We start from the raw sequence: 23,904 nt of genomic DNA, 5'->3' as shown, positions 1-23,904 counted from the left end.
ATCCTATCAGTCTTAATTATACTGTCCCCCACCCAATCCACCCCGAAATGTATGCCTTCTTTTCAGTTGGCAATTCTAACTTTCAAATGTTTCAGACTTCTAATTCTGCCATTCCTCCCTTCCTTAGGCTTCAGCCAGTTATACTGAGAACCTCTAATTGTTTTCATAAATCCTTCTTCTGTCTCCTTAATCATTTTGTTACTTCCCTCAGGACTTTCTTGAGTATCTTGAATCATGTGGGATTAGGGAATGATCATAGACTAAATCACTGTAATCAGTAGAAGATTTACTATTCAAGAAACTGTGTATAATCTACACAGGAAAAATTGAAAATATGCTGTAGTTATCCTATATTTGAGATTCTAAATTACTTTCTTTATGGAAACAGATAAAATCTAAGTTGTGAGAAAACTGTCTAAAGTTCCCCAAACTAAAGGACCAGTCCTTTATGCTTTGACTATAAAGCAGAATAAATACTCCTGAAGGTACTTGTGAAGGCGGTTGAATACTTAAGACAAGGCTCTAGTAGAGAGCTGAGGTACTTGTCTTTGTTCAGCTGGTGGCTCAGCCAATATCATACAGTTTCCTTTTGGTTTCTGTTTAATCACTGGAATTACTACATATCTGGGTCATGGTCTCAAAGCCAGTGCTTTTTTTACTCTCTGAGTGAGATGACGGGTAGGGGGAAAAGGCCAGGAAATCAGTCTCTAAGAAGAAAGGTCTAACTCTTGAGATTCTGGAGGCTTTTAGATTTGGCCCACAGAGCAGTGGAGAGAGAAGCAGGGTCACAGTAACTGCATTAAAAAAAAAAATGTAACCCCAAACGACACCTTGACTCTATAAAAGTAAAAAGAGACGCTCAGCTGTTCATTTCCCATTGTTCTTTTGAAAGACATTGTCAGATATCGAAGTGAACATTTTTCTCATTCATCTTTTTAAGAAAAGTGTAGGGAGATAGCCTTCTGACTGTGCTATAAATTATATTTTCCTGCCTAACACTCCACTGACTGCTGTAGGAACATTGTGGGTACTTTTTTGTTCCCTGACTCTATGCCGAGGACTTAGCTTATGTCCCGCATCTCCAGCACATGCGCCTGCCATGAGGGAGGTGGCCGTGAGTGTGAGATGAGTGTGTCTTCTCTACTGAGACAGTTCACAGCAAGCCTTTGGGGCAGCCCAGGATCTCGGCTGATCCCATGGAAGGAGGTCAGCTCTGGAGATCACCCCCAGAAATTCCTCAGAGTCCCCACCTCCCCACCCCCATTCTGTGTTTCAGAACAGCTCCTGGGTTGGTTGGTTGGTTGGTTGGTTGGTTGGTTGGTTGTTTATGTATGTATGCATGTATGTATTTATGCTGTGGCTTGTGGGATGTCAGTTCCCCAACCAGGGATCGAACGCATGCCCCCTGCTGTGGAAGCACAGAGCCCTTACCACTGGAACTCCAGGGAAGTCCCCAGTTCCTGCTTTTAGAAGCACTTCCTTGTTTGCCTTTCAGCATAGGTTTTATTTACTCTATATCAAGGATTCTTCTAAAGTATGAAAAAAGAGGTGTGATGGAACCAAATAGCAGTTCCATCAGTTAATTAGTAAACTGAAACATGTACGTTAGTTATTAAAAGCTTCCCAACAAGGTTAAAAGGTTCCCAGTAAGTAAACTTATTACTCTCTTAGGTTAGAATGAATATTACTTACTTACTTGTTCACAGGCCAGAAAGACTACAATGTCACCCTTCTCACCGGAGTGATGAATTTCAAAGATAAGGCGTAAAATAGACTCAAAAGACTCCTTCTGAGCCCCACTAAGGTACACAACCTCCACTGGGTGCTTATTTTTCACTTCTATGAGAGGCACGTTTCCATAATAAGAACTGAGTTTGCTGATCAGGTGAGGTGAGGAGTTAATTATGAGCTTCAGTTCCGGTCTTGCCAGTAAAACATCTTTAAGAAGTCCAAGTAACACATCAGTTGCAATGCTTCTTTCATGAATATCATCTAAGATGATGACCCCATAGCTACCCAGAAAAGGACTGGACATCATTTCTCTCTGTAACATATCATCAGTACAATACCTACAAAGAAGAAACATGAAAGTTAGAATACTCATGAAGAAAATCATATTAAAAAACTCCTAACATAAACAACAAAAATGCCTTTCCTATATCCTTTTGTCTAAATCAGGAGTTTAAATCTTTATCGGGGCCCAAGATTTCTTCAAGTTGATAAAATCCACAGGCCTTCAAAATAGAAAAATACACATGAACAAATTTTAAGCACAGTTTCCCTGTGTTCACAGACCCTCTGAAGACCATCCCTGAGCCCTAGGTTCCAGACCTCTGCCTTACATGTTCATCACAGGTATTAACAAGAGCTACATTTAACATTTGCCCTGAGCTTTTTTAAAAAAAGTAATTCAGCAAAATACCCTTGTCCGGTAAGAGTTCCCCCTGTTCCATCAATGTTAGAATTCCGAGTCAGAGCACACACTTCAAGGGAAGGATACACAGATGACTGTCCTCTCTCAGGCTCACGGCCCAGTGAGTCCACGAGTAGGACTCTGTCAGTGGCGCATTGTGGGAGATGACGTCACCAGGGTGTTAGCATCAACGAGTTGGAAGTGCCGTCCAGATAATAACCACGTGAAAGCATCTAAAAAGTAACCACCTAGGGCTTCCCTGGTGGCGCAGTGGTTGAGAGTCCACCTGCCAATGCAGGGGACACGGGTTCGTGCCCTGGTCCGGGAGGATCCCACATGCCGCGGAGCGGCTGGGCCCGTGAGCCATGGCCGCTGAGCCTGCGCGTCCGGAGCCTGTGCTCCGCAACGGGAGAGGCCACAGCAGTGAGAGGCCCGCGTACTGCAAAAAAAAAAAGAAAAAAGAAAAAAAAGTAACCACCTGTTTGAGGGCAGCGTTCCTGGAGGAGGAACCGGTCATTAGTGATTTTCATGGATTTCCAGTAGTTCCTGGGGTGTATTTAAAAAAATAGTAAAAATAAATACCTATTAGTCATCCAGCACCATACAAACATCACCTTTCTTTTTTTATTATTATTATTATTATTATTATTATTATTTTTTTTTTTTGCGGTATGCGGGCCTCTCACTGTTGTGGCCTCCCCCGTTGCGGAGCACAGGCTCCGGACGCGCAGGCTCAGCGGCCATGGCTCACGGGCCCAGCCGCTCCGCGGCATATGGGATCCTCCCAGACTGGGGCACGAACCCGTATCCCCTGCATCGGCAGGCGGACTCTCAACCACTTGCGCCACCAGGGAGGCCCCAAACATCACCTTTCTGACACTATTTACATATCTGCCTATATTATTCCTTGAGGAAACCAATTTCATAAGTTTTCTACCCATTTAAGGTATTTATTTTATGTGTCCCTGTCTATGGCAGGTCTGAAACTGCTATTCTTAGAAAGGCCTGCTTGCAAGGTTGGCCCTTGGCTGGCATTTGGGAACTTAGATTTGGGAGGGTTCTCACCATTCCCAGAACTGATGCTTACTGTTTGTAATATGGCCTAACCTGCTTTCCTTCTGGGAGTATGGAACTTTAGAATACAGTAGGAGGCAGAGGGTGCCTATGTGACCAGCCCTCAGTAAATACCTGGGCACAGTCTCTAATGAGTTTCCTTAAACTCGTTGCTACAACTCACGGCTGGAGGAACTAAGCATATCTCGGGTGAGTCCACTGGGAGGTGCTCTCAGAAGCCTGTGCCTGGTTTCCTCTGGACTTCACGCCTTGCACCATTTCCCTTTGCTGACTTTGCTTTGTATCCTTTCACTTCAGTCAATCTGAGCTGTGGATTAACTATATACTGAATCCTACGAGTCTTCCTAGCAAATCATCAAACCTAGGGGTGGTCTTGGAGACTCTGAAACGGTCCTCAATTAACCCTTTTCAAGGAAGGAAGAAAGAAAAAGGAGAAAACATTTATAAGTTCCTAGTGTGTGCCAGGCATTGTGCTGACAGAATAGTTCTCATTTAACCTTTAGAATAAATCTTCGGGCTTCCCTGGTGGTGCAGTGGTTGAGAATCTACCTGCCAATGCAGGGGACATGGGTTCGAGCCCTGGTCTGGGAAGATCCCACATGCCGTGGAGCAGCTAGCCCCGTGAGCCACAATTACTGAGCCTGCGCGTCTGGAGCCTGTGCTCCTCAACAAGAGAGGCCGCAATAATGAGAGGCCCGAGCACCGCGATGAGGAGTGGCCCCCACTTGCCGCAACTAGAGAAAGCCCTCGCACAGAAACGAAGACCCAACACAGCCATAAATAAATAAATAAAAATTAAAAAAAAAAAAAAAAAAGCAAAAGAAATCTGAATGAAGTATGGTCTTAAAAAAAAAAATAGAATAAATCTTCAAGGTAGACATGACTATCCCATGATTTATAAATGAGGAAACAGGTCCAGAAAGGTTAAGTACCCTGCATAAAGTCATAAAGCCAGGGAGAGAGTCAAGATTTAAGCCTGAATGTCTATTACATCTCATGCCACTGTCAAATTATAAAGACGGGTCCCTTGGCTGCCGTGGAGTGGGAACAAAGCCCATGTTCTCCCTCTCTGCACCTTGACGAGATCAGAACATTTGCTCTCTGCTTACTCGTACACTTGTTCTCATTCTGTGTCTGTCTTACCAAAAGAGCAATGATAAATTGCTGATTAGTCCTTTTCTCAAACTTAAGAAAGAAAATATATTGAATACAATATTATACTTTGTGCAAGATGTAAACCAACAGAGATGCATCCAAAATCTAGGTTTCAGGTCATCTTCTGCTGAGGGTAATTAGTATGATATAATAAGTACTATTGACTCTTGTCTGAAAACAAGTTGTTTTAATCTATGCTACTTCCTTAATGTTATTCCCTTCTGAGCAAAACTCATCTAAGCACTTACCTGATAGGAAGAAATGCTTCCTCTCTGCCAGGCAGAGGAGGTGTGTGTGTTATGTAAATACATCCAGGCTTAATTAAAAAGGGAGAAGATGTGACTCACCTAAAACTCTACGAGACTCAGCAAGCTACACCTGGCCTTCCAAATGATTATATAAAACTAAGGGAATACTAAGGATCCACCCTAAAACTTACCATACAAACCTCCAGTTTTCTACGTAAGACAGAGATCTATTTCTTACCTTTATATTAATAAGATCATGTGTACAGTGCTTAATAAAATACTGTTCCTGAGAACTATGTAAAAAGATGGATACATTTTGGAAATGTAATTTCTTTTTTAAATGTCTTTTTATTTATTTATTTTTGGCTGCGTTGGGTCTTTGTTGCTGCGTGCGGGCTTTCTCTAGTTGTGGCGAGCGGGGGCTACTCTTCACTGCGGTGCGTGGACTTCCCATTGTGGTGGCCTCTCGTGTTATGGAGCACGGGCTCTAGGGCACGCGGGCTTCAGTAGTTGTGGCACGCGGGCTTCAGTAGTTGTGGCGCATGGGCTCAGTAGTTGTGGCTCGTAGGCTCTAGAGCACGGGCTCAGTAGTTGAAGTGCACGGGCTTAGTTGCTCCGCAGCATGTGGGATCCTCCCAGACCAGGGCTCGAACCCATGTCCACTGCATTGGCAGGCAGATTCCTAACCACTGCGCCACCAGGGAAGTCCCTGGAAATGTAATTTATATTCTAAATTCTTAAGACTGAAATTTTGAAAGCTAAGAATATAGGAAAGTTTTATTAATATTTTCTGAAATTATGTGTTGAATTTGACCTTAAAAATTTGAGTAATTTCTAAAAAATTCTGTGTAGGGTCCATATTTGAAATGTATGTCACTTCCACAAGATATTGTGATATCTAGTTCAGAAAGACTATTTTAGGTATATAATATTCGGGTATCCACTGTTTTGAAAAAGGCCAGAAAAAAGCTTAAAGAAGAACTAAGCTGTTCTATACAGAATCCAGAAAAATGGTAGTGGCATAAAGATTATATTTACTAAGTACCTATTATGTACCCAACAGACTAGATGCTAAGGAGTTACAAAGAAAATGAAAAAGACAATATCAAATACAGAACACTACCTTCTATAATCAACAGTCACCCTTAGATCCTCTTATTTAAATAGCTATGCAATCTGAGCTTATCAAAAATTATGGCTAGCAGGTGTCTCCAAGGAAATGAATGCGGCCGGAATTTACCTTTTCACCCAAATCACCCAAATCGCTCACAGATGCATCGCGCTCCCATACACCAGTCACAGGCAGCAGCTCCCTGAGTCCTCACAACAACCCTGTGAGCTGGTGTGTCAGCCACCGCGTTTCACGGACGAGGAAGCGTAAGCAGAGAGGCTGGGGGACTTGTGCAAGGTGACAGGTGGGTGGGTGGCGGAGACACTCATTTTACAGCCACACCGCCTGCTCTTCAGAGTACAGAGCACCGGGAGGAAAATAAGGGACGACTTTCTTTTCTCTTATCGTATAGAGCTTTTTACTACCTTTGGCCCCTTTGCTGCAACTCAAACCCTGTTAGCAATAAATCAGAGTATCTGCTGACTCTGCACTGGTTGGGGGATGTCAGGGTGGAAAGTGCAGCATCCCAGCAACAAGAGTGACTGTAAAGTAAAGATGAGACGACCGGGCAGCCCGGCAGAGGCAGAAGGAACCAGAACCCGCAGTGGCCAAAGGAGGCTGCTAGTTTCCCTCCACCTTCTAAGGTGTACCTGCGGTTCAGCTCCTCCACACCTGAAGGGTATTTTCTACATTAAGAAAGGAAAGCTACATGCAGATAAGAGCTAAAAAAAATTTTCAACAGTAACTGTAGTCCTTCCTTTGGCTGTTAGGATTGAATGCTTGCAGGGTTTTCACCATAAAGCAATGAAAGCCAAGTCCCAACACATAAGAGATGCTTAAAAAGGTGAGATGTGTCTTTGACCTACTCTGACAACATTATTGGGTGACTCCACAATTATTTATCTCTATGACTTTCTAAAAAAAAAATTATATATATATATATATATATATATGCACACGATCCATATCAATAAGATAAAAACATCATAAGATTTCATTTTAAAAGTGACTACATCTAAGAATCCTTTTCAAAAGGTTTCCAAAGTCTAGTCCATCCTTTAATTAAAACCATGACCACTTGAGAGGTCACTTCAAAATGTAAAGGGTGAAGAATGAATCTGCTAGGCGTGGGGATCCTTCACCCTTTCAGGGTTGCATGTCCTGTCCTGTCCAACTCTCCAACTAGCCTGTGAGTTCCCAAAGGCAGGGAGGTTTTTACGTTTATCTGTATCACTATTGGACCATCTGCATAATAAATAATTTATAAACATATACAATGACTCGGGGACATCACGGCTAGAATAACAGAAGGTTACATGTATTCAAGAAGTTCAAGTCATAGTGCTACTGACCGAAAGGTTCCCTATGGTTTAACACCAGCCTGAAGACCGATGTCCTCTATTTTTTTTTTTTTTTTTTGCGGTACGCGGGCCTCTCACTGTTGTAGCCTCTCCCGTTGCGGAGCACAGGCTCCAGACGCGCAGGCTCAGCGGCCATGGCTCATGGGCCCAGCCGCTCCGCGGCACGTGGGATCCTCCCAGACCGAGGCACGAACCCGTGTCCCCTGCATCGGCAGGCCGACTCCCAACCACTGCGCCACCAGGGAAGCCCCCGATGTCCTCTATTTTTGAAGATAACATTTGAAAAATGTTAAAAGCAGCTTAGTACAAACCAAATGAGTTACACAGGCTTTCTGAATGGGAGAAGTGCACCAGAGTCTGCAGCAGCCAGCTGGGACCAGGCACTCGTCTTTCCTTCTGTTATCAAGTGTGTTAAACATCCTCCATGGGACAAGCATGTCAGATGCCGGGGATACGAGTATGCAAAACCCATCCCTGCTATATATACTGTACTGTGCTATGCTGTGCTGTGCTATACTGTACTCTGCTATGCTATGTCATAGCATCCCTGTTACACTAGTGTAGGACGTCCCCAGTGATGTGCCAGGGCACTCTGGTGTGCCCCACAAGTGGGTTAGAGACACGCAGATACACTGAGGCTGAGATACTTGTCTCCTCAGACCTTGAGGCAGTCAGGCAGTGCCTGGGACAGCTGAAGCCCTTGAGATGGTCATCTTTGGCTGCAAGCAGCTTTGACCATTTCCTTAAGGTGCCATAAGATACTCTCACTTTCAATGACGGCTATGATAGAAAACTGCTTGAGAAAGTGGCCCAGAGCAGTGATTTTTTCCACTTCTCTTTTTCCTTCTGTTAAGTTCTTGGAAACCACTGTGTAAAGGAAATCTCAGAACTGTGGTAACTCCTGAGAAGGGTCCTTGGAACCTGTAAGAATCTCAAAACTAGAGTTTGAAAAACACTGACCTACACTGCCATGATGAAGGCTGAGACCAAGTTTTACAGAAGCCCAGCAGAGAGTTTTCTAATTTACACTACGGGAGGGTCAGGGAAGCTTTCCTGGAGCAGGTGACCTCTGCATGGGATCTTGTATGACAGGGAGGAATTAGCCAAGCCCGGAAGAGGCACAGACATTCCATGTGGAGGGAAGATCATGTGTCAAGGCACATGGCACACAGAGAACCACGTGTGTCAACACAGCTGGCACACAGACAACGCATATGGACCCACTACGAGGCGGAGCTCCAGAAGCACAGATTGAAGGTCTTTGGGGCCAACCTAACAAGTCATGACTTTTTCCTGAGGATTTTGGGGAGATACGGAAGAAGTTTAGACAAGGAATCCCTGACGGTGCCAAGGTGGGAAAATGACTCGTGCATGTCAGGCTGGTGACAGAGACGAGTTACTATCACATGTTACAGGTGTGTAAAGCAGAGAACGCAAGAATACGCTCTTCTAGGATCGCAGAGGACAAGCCAGGAGTCATCAGGTACAGCAGATGAAAGCCCCCCAAACCAACCTCAAGATCGTTTCACTGGTGCAGCAGTTCTCAAAGGGAATCATGTAGCCGACTTCATGACCGATGTTAACATCCATTTCGTCTGCCACCCGGAGGGCGAGCTGGACCACAGTCTGCTTGTGGACCTGTGTGCACACCACGCCCCCGTGCTGGTAGTGGATGGAAAGGCAATATTCAGCACACCACTGAGGAACCTTTAACGGGGACAAATGAGACAGGATCAGCCCCGCTAGGAAAACACCACCACCACCACCAAAAAACCTCCAAGGATGCACCTTTGTAAGGGTGCATCTTACAAATGATTTGTTTTCTTCCACCAGTGAATCACCGGTGGGCTGCATTACAGCTTAGTTAGTGAAACTGAAGAATTTGTGTTTATGCATAGGGTTAGTACTAGTAAATAAAGTGAGGAATAAACAGGAGGTAGCAGAGACTGTACAAGTTAGACTCCCAGATGGAAAAAAAGGAAGATAAAAATAAAAGGCAAAGTAAAAAAAAATTTTTTAACCTCAGCTGTTCTGAAAAGACTAATGTATTTAAGATTATTATTTTCTTTCTGGTTAAAAGAAAGCACCATCAAAGATAAAGCTTCTGGTATCAACTTTTATGCTTTAAGCAATATAAATATTAAATAGCATTTAGATGAAAAATAGTAGCTCAAAATTAAAACATTTACATTTAAATCTAAATGACCATAACAAAATAACCAGATAAGCCTACTTTACATTTCCCTGGCAATAAAAGCTAAAACACACTGGCATTTATCATCTAAATACAATGAAAAATAAGCTCAGTGAGATAATTAACCAATCCATCCAGATTTGGAAAGAGCCAATTCCAAGACTGCTCCTGAGTTATTTATTTTTAAATCCTTTTACTGAAAATGTATTATGGTTCAATTGATTTTAAATAGTTCATTTGCATAAGAATTATTATAGTAGAAAGTACTGAATTCATTTGTATGCTGGAATCTTAGGGCACTGTCAGTAAGTTATGCTTTGTTACATGTATTTTTAAAACAAATCATTCTGAGTGTTTTTTAACAGATCCAAGGTATTTTAAAGTTTCAGCATTTTTAATTATCTTCAGATTTGCTATTTACTAGACCCATCGTGGAATTCTTAGATTAAAAAAATATATTTATTTATTTATTTATTTATTTAGGGGTGCGTTGAGTCTTCCTTGCTGCACATGGGCTTTCTCTAGTTGCGGCGAGCGGGGTTCTCACTGCGGTGCGCAGGCTTCTCATTGCAGTGGCTTCTCTTGTTGTGGAGCATGGGCTCTAGGTGCACGGGCTTCAGTAGTTGTGGCACGCGAGCTCAGTAGTTGTGATACATGGGCTTAGTTGCTCCGCGGCATGTGGGATCTTCCTGCACCAGGGCTCAAACCCGTGTCCCCTGCATTGGCAGGCAGATTCTCAACCACTGTGCCACCAGGAAAGCCCAAATTCTTAGATTTTTTTTTTTTGGCGGGACGCGGGCCTCTCACTGTTGTGGCCTCTCCCGTTGCGGAGCACAGGCTCCGGACGCGCAGGCTCAGCGGCCATGGCTCACGGGCCCAGCCGCTCCGTGGCATGTGGGATCTTCCCGGACCGGGGCACGAACCCGTGTCCCCTGCATTGGCAGGCGGACTCTCAACCACTGCGCCACCAGGGAAGCCCTCCGAATTCTTAGATTTTAATACGATAACTTGAAAAATAAACATAACTTACTAGAAATCAAGTAACTCCAAAATGAACACCTGCTGCAGACTGCAGATTCCCGATGTTTAAAAGTGTAAATGTAGGTCCTCTATTTCAAGATGAGTGTCAGCCTTGTCAACAGGTTGAAAACTAATCAGCAATTATTTCCTCAATAACCCACTTTGTTCTATGAAAGATGAACATTTAACACACTACACTCAGGAAATCTGGAATCAAGGTATATCACAAGTGACCAAAGTCAGGAGTTCTAGACCTGGTGTGCCACTAGTTTGTTATTTGTAAATCACCATTTCTCTAAGCTTCAGTTTCCTTTCCTGTAAAATGGGTTGAATGGATGAGACCTACCCTTCAAGTCTGAGCTCCTGTGCCATTTTCTCCCCCAGGCTTGCTGTGATACCTCCCCCCAACCCCCACCAGGAAGGAGACCCCACAGCGTACTTCCTGACAACCATGGCATGGACCATGGACCACACTTCCTGCAGTTGCTGGTCTGTTCCAGTGCAGGTCTGTTCACCCCACTAGACTATGAGCTCTGGGAGAACAGAGATCTGTCTTGGTCACCAAATAATCTTAAATAAGTTTATTCAATAAATATTTGTTAAATGAACAGATTAATTTCTTACATTTTCCAGAAATGTTTTTAAATTCTATGATTCGATATATTCTACCTTGAATTGCTTCACAATCACACCTAACTGGGAATTCACATAAAAGTTTCTATCTCCCTCATTCCCTAGGAAGTTAGTTTTTATCCTTGTCAAATCGTTACTTTTTAACCCGATTCCCTATTCCCTTCGTATCTAGGTCCTTAGCTGAGACCTCAAGTAACACTTTTGTGAGAAATTATATTAAAACTGTTTGAATCTTTGTCTCCCCACTAGAGTGGAAGATCCTTAAGGTGGACATGCGTGGTTCATATTTCCCCCAATACTTAATAGAGGACCTGACACATAAGAGGGATAATAAATATCTGGATGGAAGGATGGATGAAGACATTAGAATAATTGAAAAGAAGGGAGAGAAAGGCTTAGACTCAAGACTTAACATGGGAGAGAAGTAATAAAACCAAGGGACATTTATTTCTAAGGAAGAATGGACAGTACTCACTAGCAGACTCATTATGCATAAGAAGAAACGAATATTTTAAGATCTCTGACTTAAAATACTAGGGTAATGGCGTCGTTAACAACCAGAATTTAAAAGCAAAATAAAATAGAATGAATGAATGAAGCTAAACAGTAGCATAAAGTGCTTCTGGGGGGAGCGAAGTGTTCAAGGGGAGGGAGAGAACCTTCAGGAGAGCCGGGAAAGTGGTCAGGGTTAAGGTCATCTTGATGGGAGGACATCTAGGTGTAGCCAGCCTGAGATCAACTGCAAAACAGGCCAGGAGCCTAAGTGAGGGGCCAAAGCTAGAGACACACACAGAAGTCCTAGAATTTCAGAGCTGAAAGGAATAGCAGGCATGTAGGCCACGGCCTCATTTTACACACAAGGAAAGTCTCAGAAGGGTTACTTGCCCCAGTCACCCTGCCAGTAAACAGCACAGCCAGAACCTATCCAAAGCTTCCAATTTCTCAACTAGCATAATTTCCGCCAGGCCATGGCTGCTTCCGAGCATCTTTATACAAAGGTAGTAATAGGAGCCATCAGGTTCCCAACAGTCAACACTTTTTACTACTCTTTCTAGCCTAACAGCAATGTCAGGGGACGGCACTACGATGACAGCAGGCACTATTTTACACAGCTAGAATTGCTGCTGAAATGACACCATCCAGTTTCACTAAAACACCTGGATATACTCAGTCTGGTTATTATTCTAAGATCCAGGATAGCTGCTTTCAAACTCTAGAATTCTACATGATTCAGATGATTATGGGCCACGTTCCCAAGGTTCCGATTTTGTTTTCTGAGTGCATTTCACTTATTTCTATTTACTCACATAAACAAATTCTGCAAGATTAGACTATTACAGTATGTTTATAATGTTATAAACATCATGTAGGCCTGGCAGTGCAATAAATATAAACAATCCAACAGTCCTCACTGTTCTTTTTGCCCTCCTCCACAATAGAGCAAATTATTTCACCTACGAGGCAAAGAAGATAATTCAGAAATGGGACAGCTCTTCTAAACATCAGTTCAAATAACCAGCGAAAGACTGAACACATGCATGTTGGGCTTAATGTAGGGATGTCTGCTGACACAGCCAAGCTGAAAGTTGAGCACAAGTCACAACTAATTGGCAGAGCATCCACCCCGTGCAGCTCTGACTGCGTACGACGTATTGCCCCTTTCAGTAAGTCACACATGGATGACGACAGTAATTGATGCAAATGCAAACTGAAAGGGTCGTCTCTGAACAAAAAGGAGAGACGTATGAAATCATCTCTCCTAATTATAACAACTTCTGTGCTTTAGCATACCTTCCGAATCACTCTAAGCAAGCTAAGGCACACTGTGAAGTTGGATGCCTTAACAAACTCAAAGTATCGGCTGAAAAAAATTATGATTCAGCAAATGCCAGAAATGTGAACATTTCATAATTTCAAGGGGCACTAAGATTACAGCTTCACAGGGAACTCTTGTATTCTCTGCACTTATAGCAAATACCGTACCATTCCGCGCCCTGATTCTGATTCTCCTCTGGGAGTGGCTTTTTCTTTGTCCCAACAGTACCTTACCCTTCTCACCAATGCATTATGTACCTTGAGATTTCATGTCTCTCACTATAGTTTCTCTTTGGAAGATATGCCCCCTCTCTCCTCCCTGGCATCTAGAACATACTTTAGTACTTAGCAAAAGGTGTGCAACTTGGTGAACAAAACAGAAAACTGTTCTTCTATAACTGAAAAAAACAAACCTATTTACAAATTTACCTGGGCCTTTCAGCAATAGATAACACCCACATTTGTATATTTGGTCTAGAAAATTTCCCTACTAGAAATCACAACTTCAAATATTTTCATTCTGAACTCATCCAACAACTTTTTCACATTCTCTCAATCCAGTTTTACGTTTTCTGGACTGTGTGACGTGCCACACGTGCTAAAGCCTGAGCGGTGAAGCTGGCTCCGGGTCGCACAATCAGGATCAGCGCAGACGCTGACAAAGAGTGACTGGCTCCTGGCTCTTGTCTCCTCCCTGAAAGCAAATCACCGGGACTCTGGCCCATCTGCCGCTACGAGAGTAGGTAAGAGGGGTCCTCCAAGTAACCAAAACCTAATCTACATCAAGGCTTCGCCAGCTTGACTTCGTAACTGGAGCTCTGCAAATTGTACAGATTCGGAACGCGAAGCCAAGACGCTCCATCCCCACCCTGGGCAACAGGCAGGAGGCTGGGCTGCTAGACTCTGGGAGGCTGGGGCCCAGGATCCTCGGCTGGTCCTGATCCAGATCAGAACCAGGAGGGCAGCAGAGCAGTCTCACTGCTGCCACCACAGCAGGAGGACAGCCACATGAGTCACACTGGTGTGGAACCTCCTGCCCCTCCGTCCACGGCTAGAGACTGCGTCCCCTCCTCTAGTGGATGTATGAGTAAAGGACGCGAGACAAAAGTCATCTGTGAGACACAACGCTACTAAAGTTAAACAAATTCTAGTCCCAAAGGCCCTCAAGCCCTTGTTTTAGGTCCCCAGCCTGCCCATGGTGACTGATTCCTCTTCTGGGCCACCCAGAGTGCAGCTGTGCCAAGGTCCCAATCACTCACTTTTATTTAAGTACCAGAATCATGAAATCCAAAGTTGAAAGGAACCATAAGGACCAGCAATTCACCCAAAGGCATGAATCTCTACAGCAACATTCCTGCAAGGCACACTAAGCTGCCCCATGTGAACCAGAATGTCAGAACTCATTCCTGAGGAGTGGGTCCCCTTATGCATTAAATGTCACATGTCCCTGGATACCATAATTTGTATACCTCTTCAGTGAACACAGGTAGACTCTGCCAGCAGAAAATGCGGGGTAAGTTACTCAGCTAATAAGGTGGAGTTGTTCTATACCATCCAGCTTCTTAATTTAGGCTAAAGCTCAGGTACGTCATGCTTATTCAGCTCACTAACCCAACCATTTCAGGGGAAATTTCAGGACAAGTAAGTAAATAGATGGTTCTAAAAATATTTCATTCTCTTTTAGGCTTTTTCATAAATCTGCCCCAAAAAAGGTAACAAGAAAAGGCTCTATAAATGTATGAAAAGTTGTCCTCTTTTCCAGAGGGCAGTCACAAAATAGCCTCCATACCATCTGCACTAAAGAGAGGTGGAATTTTTAGGATCCAGCAAAACACTTGTGGTCCTCTTTGGAAGGCCTGGGTCTAAAGACAGACTTTTCTTTGAAAGGTTGAAAATGCTGAGGAAAAAGAAAACAGTCTTAGAAGCTCTTTAAAAAATAACCAAGTTGTTTCCAGAATTAAGAAAACAACTGATGCTCCCATTATTTAAATTGGTTTAGAATTTGATTTCTCCTACCCTGAAGATACATACTGCCTTCACACTTAGCAGAAACAAGCATGTTTTATTAAAATGATCAAGAAGTTAGAGATGACAAGAGAAACCATTGCTAGGTATTAACATAACATATTACATGATAACAATTCTTGCCCTTTAAGATCACAAATTCTAAAAGAAAACTCAAGAAGTATATATTAAAAAAATTTTTTTTTAAATAGTGTGGGTTAGCAATTCTGAAACTAAATTTTGAGCATTCTAAGATTGAACAAGTAAAGATATTATAAATAATGAGTGCTAAGTTTCTCATAGTTAGAGAAGGGAGTTACAAATATGGAAGTGGGGAAGGCTAGAATGAACGCTGTACAGCTGAACTGGAATCAGAGGCATCAGTAGGAACCCATGGTTTTTAAGAATAGAGAGACAGAAATACAGATAAAACAGAAATATACATAGAGAAAGAAATACAGAGAAATAGAGAGAAACAGAGAAAGACAGAAATTGAAAGAGCTAGAGAGATAGAAGGAGAAGCAGGAGGACCTAGAAGCAATGACAAGTCAATGGCCAACGGGCACTTAGCACCCATCTCCTGGTTTTTAATACAATTCCCCACTAAAAGGAACCACCAGGGCTCCTTGAGAAAAATGGCTGTTTCCAAGACTGGAGCAGGGAACATACTAGATGAGCCTATAACATCTTACTGGGCCAGAAAGCAAAGAAATGCTCAGAGAATGATGTCAAAAGAACACAGAAGGCATCCTGAAGGGGTTCCCATAGGCCACATTGGGGACGATTTGAGCAACAAAATAAATGGGCTTAGTAATGAATTATCACCTACAGAATAAAATAAGAATTCATGAGTCCACACTGACATAAATAAATGAATAAATCAATAAGAAAGAAGAAAAAGCTCAGTTTTACAGAAGAATTCCAAATATTAAATGTATTAATAGAAGGAATTTCAGAAATAGAAAAATCACCATTTGGTTACTACCGTGTAATAACGTCAAAGGTAAGAATCATCCAAGGAGGCTAAAATTAGTAGCTGGAGGCAGGACAAGAAGCAGACTCTACATAGTCTCCAAGTATCTCCCCATATCTCTTAAATGATGGGGGAATTGTAACTTGACGATAGAGGTCAAGACAGTCACCACCTTATCAAGTTATCAAATTTAACATCACCAGTCATGGGAAAAATCTTCTGTCTCCTGCTACGATGTCCTGAGGAGGACACATAGCACTTCAGTGCTCTTCCTGCCACAAACGCAAAATTGGAATCTAATCCAGAGGAAACACCAGACAGATTCAAACTGAGGGATGTTGTACAAAATACCTAACGTGTACTCTTCAAAAATGTTGCGGTCGGGCTTCCCTGGTGGCGCAGTGGTTGAGAGTCCGCCTGCTGATGCAGTGGACACGGGTTCGTGCCCCGGTCCGGGAAGATCCCACATGCCGCAGAGCGGCTGGGCCCGTGAGCCATGGCCGCTGGGCCTGCGCGTACGGAGCCTGTGCTCCGCAACAGGAGAGGCCACAGCGGTGAGAGGCCCGCGTATCGCAAAAAAAAAAAAAAAAAAAAACAAACAAACAAAAAAAAAAGTTGCGGTCGTGAAGGACAAGGAAAGACTGAGAAGCTGCTTCAGATCAAAGTGATTAAGGAGAAATGACAAGGAAATGCAATGTAACTTTGGATTGGATTCTGGGCTAGAATTTTTTTTTTTTAATTACAAAGGTCCTTAGTGGGCAAACTGATGAAATTTGAATGTTATAAGTTAGATTTTGGTAATTATATTGTGGCTAGCCCTGTTTTAGTAGATACTGCTGAAGTATTTGGAGGTAAAGGATATCATATCATCAACTGACTCTTAAAATGTTCAGAATAAAAATCTGTGTGTGTGTATGGAGAGAGAATGATAAAGCACGTGTGGTAAAATGTTAACTTTGGTGGAATCTGGGTGAACTATATGTGGAAAATCTTTGTACTATTTTTGCAACTTTTTGTAAGTCTGAAATTATTGCAAAATAAAAACTTTCTTTTTTTTTTTTTTTTTTGGCTGCGTTGGGTCTTCGTTGCTGTGCGCGGGCTTTCTCTAGTTGTGGCGAGCGGTGGCTACTCTTCATTGTAGAGCATGGGCTCTAGGCCCGCGGGCTTCAGTAGTTGTGGCACACAGGCTTCAGTAGTTGTGGCTCGCGGGCTCTAGAGCACAGGCTCAGTAGTTGTGGCACACGGGCTTAGTTGCTCCGTGGCATGTGGGATCTTCCCAGACCAGGGCTCGAACCTGTGTCCCCTGCATTGGCAGGCGGATTCTTAACCACTGCGCCACCAGGGAAGCCCCTAAATAATTTTTAACTTGCCACTTGTCCACAGAAACCAGGAAAATTATACTCCCTCAGTTTTCATCATTAGCTTCTTATGACAAACTAAATCATTAATTGTAGCAACAACTCATCACAACAAATAGAAAATCATAATAAACCCTTGATATTGGCAGCTATAAACAAGATTAAAGAAAAAAAAACCTATTGTCCATTTCACCCCTCTTCAAGTTCCATTTAGAACAAGTAAGCCCCAGAGGTAATAAAAACCTTAAAGCAGCAAAGTATAGTAGAAGGAGTTCTTAGAATTCCAGCTCAGAAAGTCATGTGACATTCGTTAGACAAATTATCAAACCCCTCTGGGCCAGGGTTTCATCATCTGAAAAATGGAGGGGTTCTATCAGATTATCTCTGTGGTCTACTCTAATTCTTACATCATGAGAACCTACAAATGAATTTCATAATAAAAATACTTATTGTTTGTTTTACAATTTAAGAGTAAAATAGAGATCTCACTCAAATCAAACTTCAAGTTCAAATATGACAACAATAAACTGGCCAGTAAATAGTCATTAGCTATCTATCCTAATTCTTTCCTCCTTTTTAGATCCTGAAGTGTGTGGCTCTAGGCCTGGATCATATTTGGCCACTCAGTTATTTCTTACAGTCTGGAAAATAAGAATTTCCTTGTGCTTTTGACTTTCTGTAACTTAACCAACTTCACCAATAAGCATATCCACACATCCTGATTATCAGACTGCTGGACATGTAAACATGGCAGTTAATCCCAAAACCTATGGCAGGCAAATAACATCTATCACATCTTTTAAAATATAATATGCACAACAAAATAATTGAATAGATTTTTCTGCTATTCTAAAGAACATTCAGTGGTAAAATAAACACAATTAATATCCACATAAGTATTAACTTTTATTCAGCTGGCTTTCATAAAGAAATTTAGGGAAGTAACTTAATTGTTGTGCCTGAATTGCTAATGCTCTTTTTTTTTTCGTTTTTTTGGTTTAGATAATATCATTATTAAAGCAGAACACTATGCTGTGACACTGTAATTATTTAAGTAATAAAAAAGTACAACATACAAAGTAAATGCTTTTTTGTAGTGGCTACTCACCTGAGAGCTCTTGCCACATTTAGCATCTCCTGAAACGATCACAATTTGACTTTGAAGCAGATTCTCCATAAAGGAGTATTTTTCCTTCCATATTGGAAGATCTTCTCTTTCTTTCAGAAGTTTATAATAACGTGATGAATATGGCAATCCATCAAAAGGGTTAAGTTCCAGATCCTCACAGGCCAAAATCCCCTCCTCATCCCCCTCACTGGAATCGAGGGATTCAGGAAAATAGCGTTTTTCAGAGGAAGAGTTTGGACATTCCAGTTCTTCTTCTTCCATCTTGTCCAAGTGAGCTTAAGCAGCTGGCATTCTCCTACAATAACCCACTGCAAATAGAGTTGAAAGTGCACATATACAAACTCAGATGTCCCAATGTCTAGGACTTCAGTTCAAGGTTTTAGCAAGCTGAATTCCTCAAATCTGCATCTGTTCTTCTTTGCTGCATTAGCTACTATGCTGGCTCATCAGCACTCTTCAGCACGTTAAATGATTGTCAATAAACCACGCTAAACACAAACAAAAAAAAGAAGGAAAATCAGGTACATATACATACAAGATGTTCAAAAGAAAAAGCATACTCATTCAAAAACAAAAGCATGATTTTTCCTGTTAACTGGTTACTGTCTTTTATTTCTGCTGTCTGTTTAAAAGGCCAGGAATAATACAGGTTAATTCTTAAAGTCTGGTTGGCTGCAGTTTTTTCCTGGCCAGTTCGGAAAACAATCCCACACTGGACCTGGTGCTCCCTGCCTGATCTGCCTCTATCACAGGTCCCTGCATCTTGATTGACAGTGAATAGAAAGCAACAGGGGGACATTGTGAGTGTGAGCCTCGATCACGTGGTCACTAATCCCACTACAAAAGAGATGCCAGGCCCTATAAAAGGGAAAATTGTGAGGGCTTGGGGAGTGTTCTCCAACACTGGCTACAAGAGTCTACTATTTATTTAGTATTAAGAACTCCTCTAGTTTAAAGGAGAATATTAAAAAAAATACTTCATTTTACATTTGCTTGTGCCAGTTTACAAAGTCAAGTGAGTGAGTTTCTTATTTTTTTTCCATCTGAGGCTATGGCTAGCTTTTGTTAATGAGGTCTTTGTCTGCTTAATTAAACCAGAAATCTCAAGCATATTTCTCGAGATTCCTGGGTCTTGAGCCCAGTATGTCATATTCAAGAGGTAATAAAATACATTTAATTTAAATGAAGAAGTGAAAAATTGCCTAAGAAAAGGTAAAATTTACACTAGTAACACTCCCTACGTGTCAGGTAAGGGGTCCTTTTCCAATCACTGGTGATTTTTTAAAACTCTAATCAGTACTGCTAGAAATAAGCACCTTTTCACATTAATCAAGGGAAAACTAAAAAGACAGAAAAACTTGAGTATAAAAGAACAAATAATAAAATACATTTCATGATATCTTGTCACTCAGATCACTCTTTTAACAGCACCCCATTTATCGGAACTATTGCTTTTTTTTAAATGTATAACACACCACTTTATTTTTTTAACTTCCTTTTTAAAATTTTTTTCAAATTTATTATTTTTTAAATTTATTTGGCTGCACTGGGTCTTAGTTGCGGCATGCAGGATCTTCTTTTTTAGTTGCGGGATCTTTTTTTTTTAGTTGCGGTGTGTGAACTCTTAGTTGTGGGATGCGAACTCTTAGTTGTGGTGTGTGAACTCTTAGTTGCAGCGTGTGGGATCTAGTTCCCTGACCAGGGATCAAACCTCGGCCCCCTGCATTGGGAGTGAGAAGTCTTAGCTACTGGACCACCAGGGAAGTCCCGGAACTATTGCTTTGGATTGTCAGAGTTAGTGGGCTCAAACAGCTAGCTCCTAATCATAAGTAATTAAAAAAAAACCTCCTCCATTGGTCAAGCCAGGCTCCAAGGAGACGGTCAATCACTTAAGAAACATTCGCTGAGTACCTATTCAGGGCTTAAATTAATAAACTAGGCACTGGACACCCACTTACTCTGGGGATAGGATGAAGAGTGGGATAGAATTTTTAAAAAGTCACATACAAATAGGCCAAAAGAGGGAGAAACCAGAGCCGGTAAGGGATGTTTTAGCTCTTTGAAGGGAGAGTTCTTCAAAATTCATTCTAAAAGCCATTGTTTCAAAATTATAATGGAATTATAATGTTGTGATAACACAAATGCAACATGGATTAACTCTACAATTCTTCACTGCCCCGTGGCTGAGACCACATCCACAGAAAAGCTCCAAAAACACAATAGCCTGAGATCACAGGCCAAGCTGACTTTGACAAGGTATCCAAGAATCAGAAAATTCTACTGCTTAAGAGAAGTTAACATTTAGTGTTATATTCAATTTTTGTTTTGTTCTGATTAGAATCCCTTCCAAGGGATCTCATCGTACATGTAAATTAAATTACTGTAATGACCAATGATTGCCTTAGGTACCATTTCTGAATTGTTTTAACTTAAAAACAAACAAAAAAGCAGAGCTATTATTTTTTTACCAAATATGTGTCCTTGAAATGTTTCTCTTAATTTTACAGCACTCCCTAAAAGTGTAATAATCTTGTAATTAAAGTAAAATCTTATAAAGTATTTACCACTTTGAATCCTCGGGGAAGAGTCACATTTTCTGAATAGTCATCTTTCTAGAGATCTAAGGCTCACCTAGCCCCTTCTTAACACATACAGTGTGTACAGATACATCACCCACTTCTCTGTAATGGTGATTAAAAGATGACCACAGATTCTCTGCCACTGCTCCCATGGAGAGGTGGAGCCTACTTCCTTTCCCCTTGAGTCTGAGCTGGCCATGTGACTCACTATGACTACAAGAATGCAGTGAAGTGATGATCAGCTACTTCCAAGGCATTCACATGCTTGAAACACTCCCCCTTGGAGCCAGCTGTCATTCTGTGAGATGCCCAAGGAACAGGGAGAGGCCACTGGGAAGAAACCAAAGCTTGGCGTCTGTTTTCAGAAAGCACAGACCGCCAATCATGTGCGTGAACCGTGGAAGATGCTCTAGCGCAGTGAAGCCTCCAGATGACCACAGGCCCAGCCAACAGGACACCCAGCAGAAGCAGCCAAGTCAACCCAAAGAACCACGGGAAGGGTACATGGTCACTGTTATAAGCTACCAAGTTCCAGCAACAGATAACCAGACTTCTGCCTACTAAACAGAGTATACTCAGAATTCAACGCTTTTTTCACAACTCAACATCACCAATACATTGGTTCCTATAACACAATGATGATTTCAGATTTCCCTGAAGTGACAGGGGTCAAAGGCCAAACTGCGGCCCCAGAGTCCTCCTTTCTCTGGGGATTCAGTACCCACGTCACACTGTGGTCAGCTCATTTACCTGGTGAGGCCATTCTCTGCTTCTCTAACCTGCTCTCCTACTTGGCATTTAGAAACCAGTTAGGCTTGTTTGACAGAAGTACTTGTAATGGTTGAGTCCACAAAGGGCTCTATGCTGAATCCAATGAGTCTGAAGGGTAAAGCTATGAAGTTTGTGACCTCTATTTCCAGTTCTCTTGGGACCTTTTTACGGCGATATAGACTGAGTTCCAGATTTGGAGGGGGGAAGTGGCTGAGTTTTGAGCCCACCCGACTCCCATGACAGACCTCTCCTCGTTTATCCAGCCACTGGCATCAGTCATGTCAATGATTTTCTCCTAGATGTAATTAAATACATACAAAAGATCCGTATCTTGGCCTTTGGCAAATTAAATAGTACTAACCTAAATAAAGGAAAACACGTAATACGGTAGGCTACATGCCACTCAAAATAAAAATTAATAAAAACTGTTATCAGTAAAAACAACATATTCTACTACAAGAATTTTAAATCTGAAAGGTCGGCATTTGCTCCTTTTCAAAGCTATGCTACCTGAGGCTGTAGATGACACCACCTGTCAAAGACCGCCCTCTGAAGGGCGTCTATTACAACTCTTCAGTGAGTATTTATGAAAACAGTACACATCTAGTATAACACGAAACCACCTCACCAAGAAAAGAATCAGACGTTGATGTAAGATGAAGCTATGTGTTAGCCACTGATATTCTGGCTCTGGTCCAGTAATGCTAGAAGTGTAAATGTAGTGCATAGACAACGAAGGATAAAGTGTGCAAGGGACCAAGTGAAACAAGATTGTGAAATTTGTCCTGAATGACTGTTTCACTGTTCAATGCTCCTCTTCAGTATTTCTCTCCATGTTCAATTTAATATAAGTGTGTTCTTCAGACCCACCAAACTCTCAAATGTACCATTTTAGCAATCGCAGAGATCTGGAGATTTCCCAACACTTAGTCTCTGGACCCCTTCCCTTTTTTCTCTATAATAGGGCCCGCATGGTCTCATCCTGTCTCATGGCTTTAATGCCATGATATGTGGAGGACTCCCATTTATACATCCTGTCAATCCTCTCTTCTAAACTTCAGGTCTCACGTATCCAGCTACCTACGTGTCATCTCCAACTTGGATATTTAACAGGCATTTCAAACTTTATGTATCCAAAACGGAGCTCTGATATTTGCCCCAAAGCCATAAACCTTACTATTGCTCCTGTAACAAATTACTGGTCTTCTCATCTTCTTCCTTTTAATTGCTCAGACCAAAAATTTTGAAGTTATTCTTCATTTTTCTTTGTCTCAAATTCCACATCTGGTCCTTCAATGGATGTGCAGAATAACAGCCTCCAAAGATGTGCACGTCCTAATCCCTGGGATTTGTGAATATGTACTTTGCTTGACAAAAAGGGCTGCAGATGTGATTAAGTTAAGGACCTCGGGATAGGGAGATTATCCTGGAGGGTCCAAGCTAATCATAAGGATCTGAAGCTCAGAGAGCCGTTCTCAGCTATAGTCAGAGGGAGATATGACCATGGAGGAAGCGTCAGGGAGATGCAACGTGTTGGCTTTGAGGATGGAGGGAGGGGCCGTGAGCCGTGATGTGTGTGACCTCTAGAAGCTGGGATTCTCTCCTACTGGGTCTAGAAAGCAGCACAGCCCTGCCGACCCCTTGACTTTAACCCAATGAGATCCTGTGATGGACTTCTAACCGAAGCACCGTAAGTTAATAAATTACCACTAAATTTGTGGTAATTTGTTACAGGAGCAATAGTAAACTAATACATCTGAGCATGTCAGCTCTACCTTCAAAATACATCAAGAACCCCATAAGTTCTACTGTGAACAGCTGGTCTGAGCCACCATCCTCTCCCCTGGATTACTGCAATAGCCGCCTGACTGGTCCTGGTTCCACCCTTAGTCTCTTGGAGTCAAAGTGATCCTGTTAAAGTCAGCTCACATCTCCTGGGCTCAAAAGTTTCGAATGGCTTCCCATTTCATCTTACTCCAAGGAAAAGCCACAATCCTTAGCAGGGTCTACAAGTCCTGTGGGACCTAGAGCCATCACCTGTCTGCTCTCGTTTCCACCGGCTCCCT

The 23,904-nt window shown here is 42.2% G+C and overlaps 1 protein-coding gene across 5 annotated transcripts in view; it reads right to left on the bottom strand.

Annotated features, from left to right (window-relative positions):
• Positions 1 to 23,904, bottom strand: part of DHX32 (DEAH-box helicase 32 (putative)) — a 54,500-nt gene that overhangs the window by 20,808 nt on the left and 9,788 nt on the right. For all 5 annotated transcript variants that reach the window (XM_060098414.1, XM_060098413.1, XM_060098415.1 and 2 more), the window contains 3 exons: positions 18,468 to 18,976; positions 8,876 to 9,069; positions 1,697 to 2,069 (listed from right to left, as the gene is read on the bottom strand). In XM_060098414.1, coding sequence (XP_059954397.1) covers positions 1,697 to 2,069; positions 8,876 to 9,069; positions 18,468 to 18,749 — 849 coding nt within the window. In that variant the 5' untranslated portion in view covers positions 18,750 to 18,976. The remainder of the gene's footprint in view (positions 1 to 1,696; positions 2,070 to 8,875; positions 9,070 to 18,467; positions 18,977 to 23,904) is intronic.

This window comes from Mesoplodon densirostris, chromosome 1 (assembly GCF_025265405.1).
Source record: "Mesoplodon densirostris isolate mMesDen1 chromosome 1, mMesDen1 primary haplotype, whole genome shotgun sequence".
NCBI lineage: Eukaryota > Metazoa > Chordata > Mammalia > Artiodactyla > Ziphiidae > Mesoplodon > Mesoplodon densirostris.
Note: the sequence above shows the minus strand (reverse complement) of the source record. Positions and strands in the feature narration are given on the sequence as shown.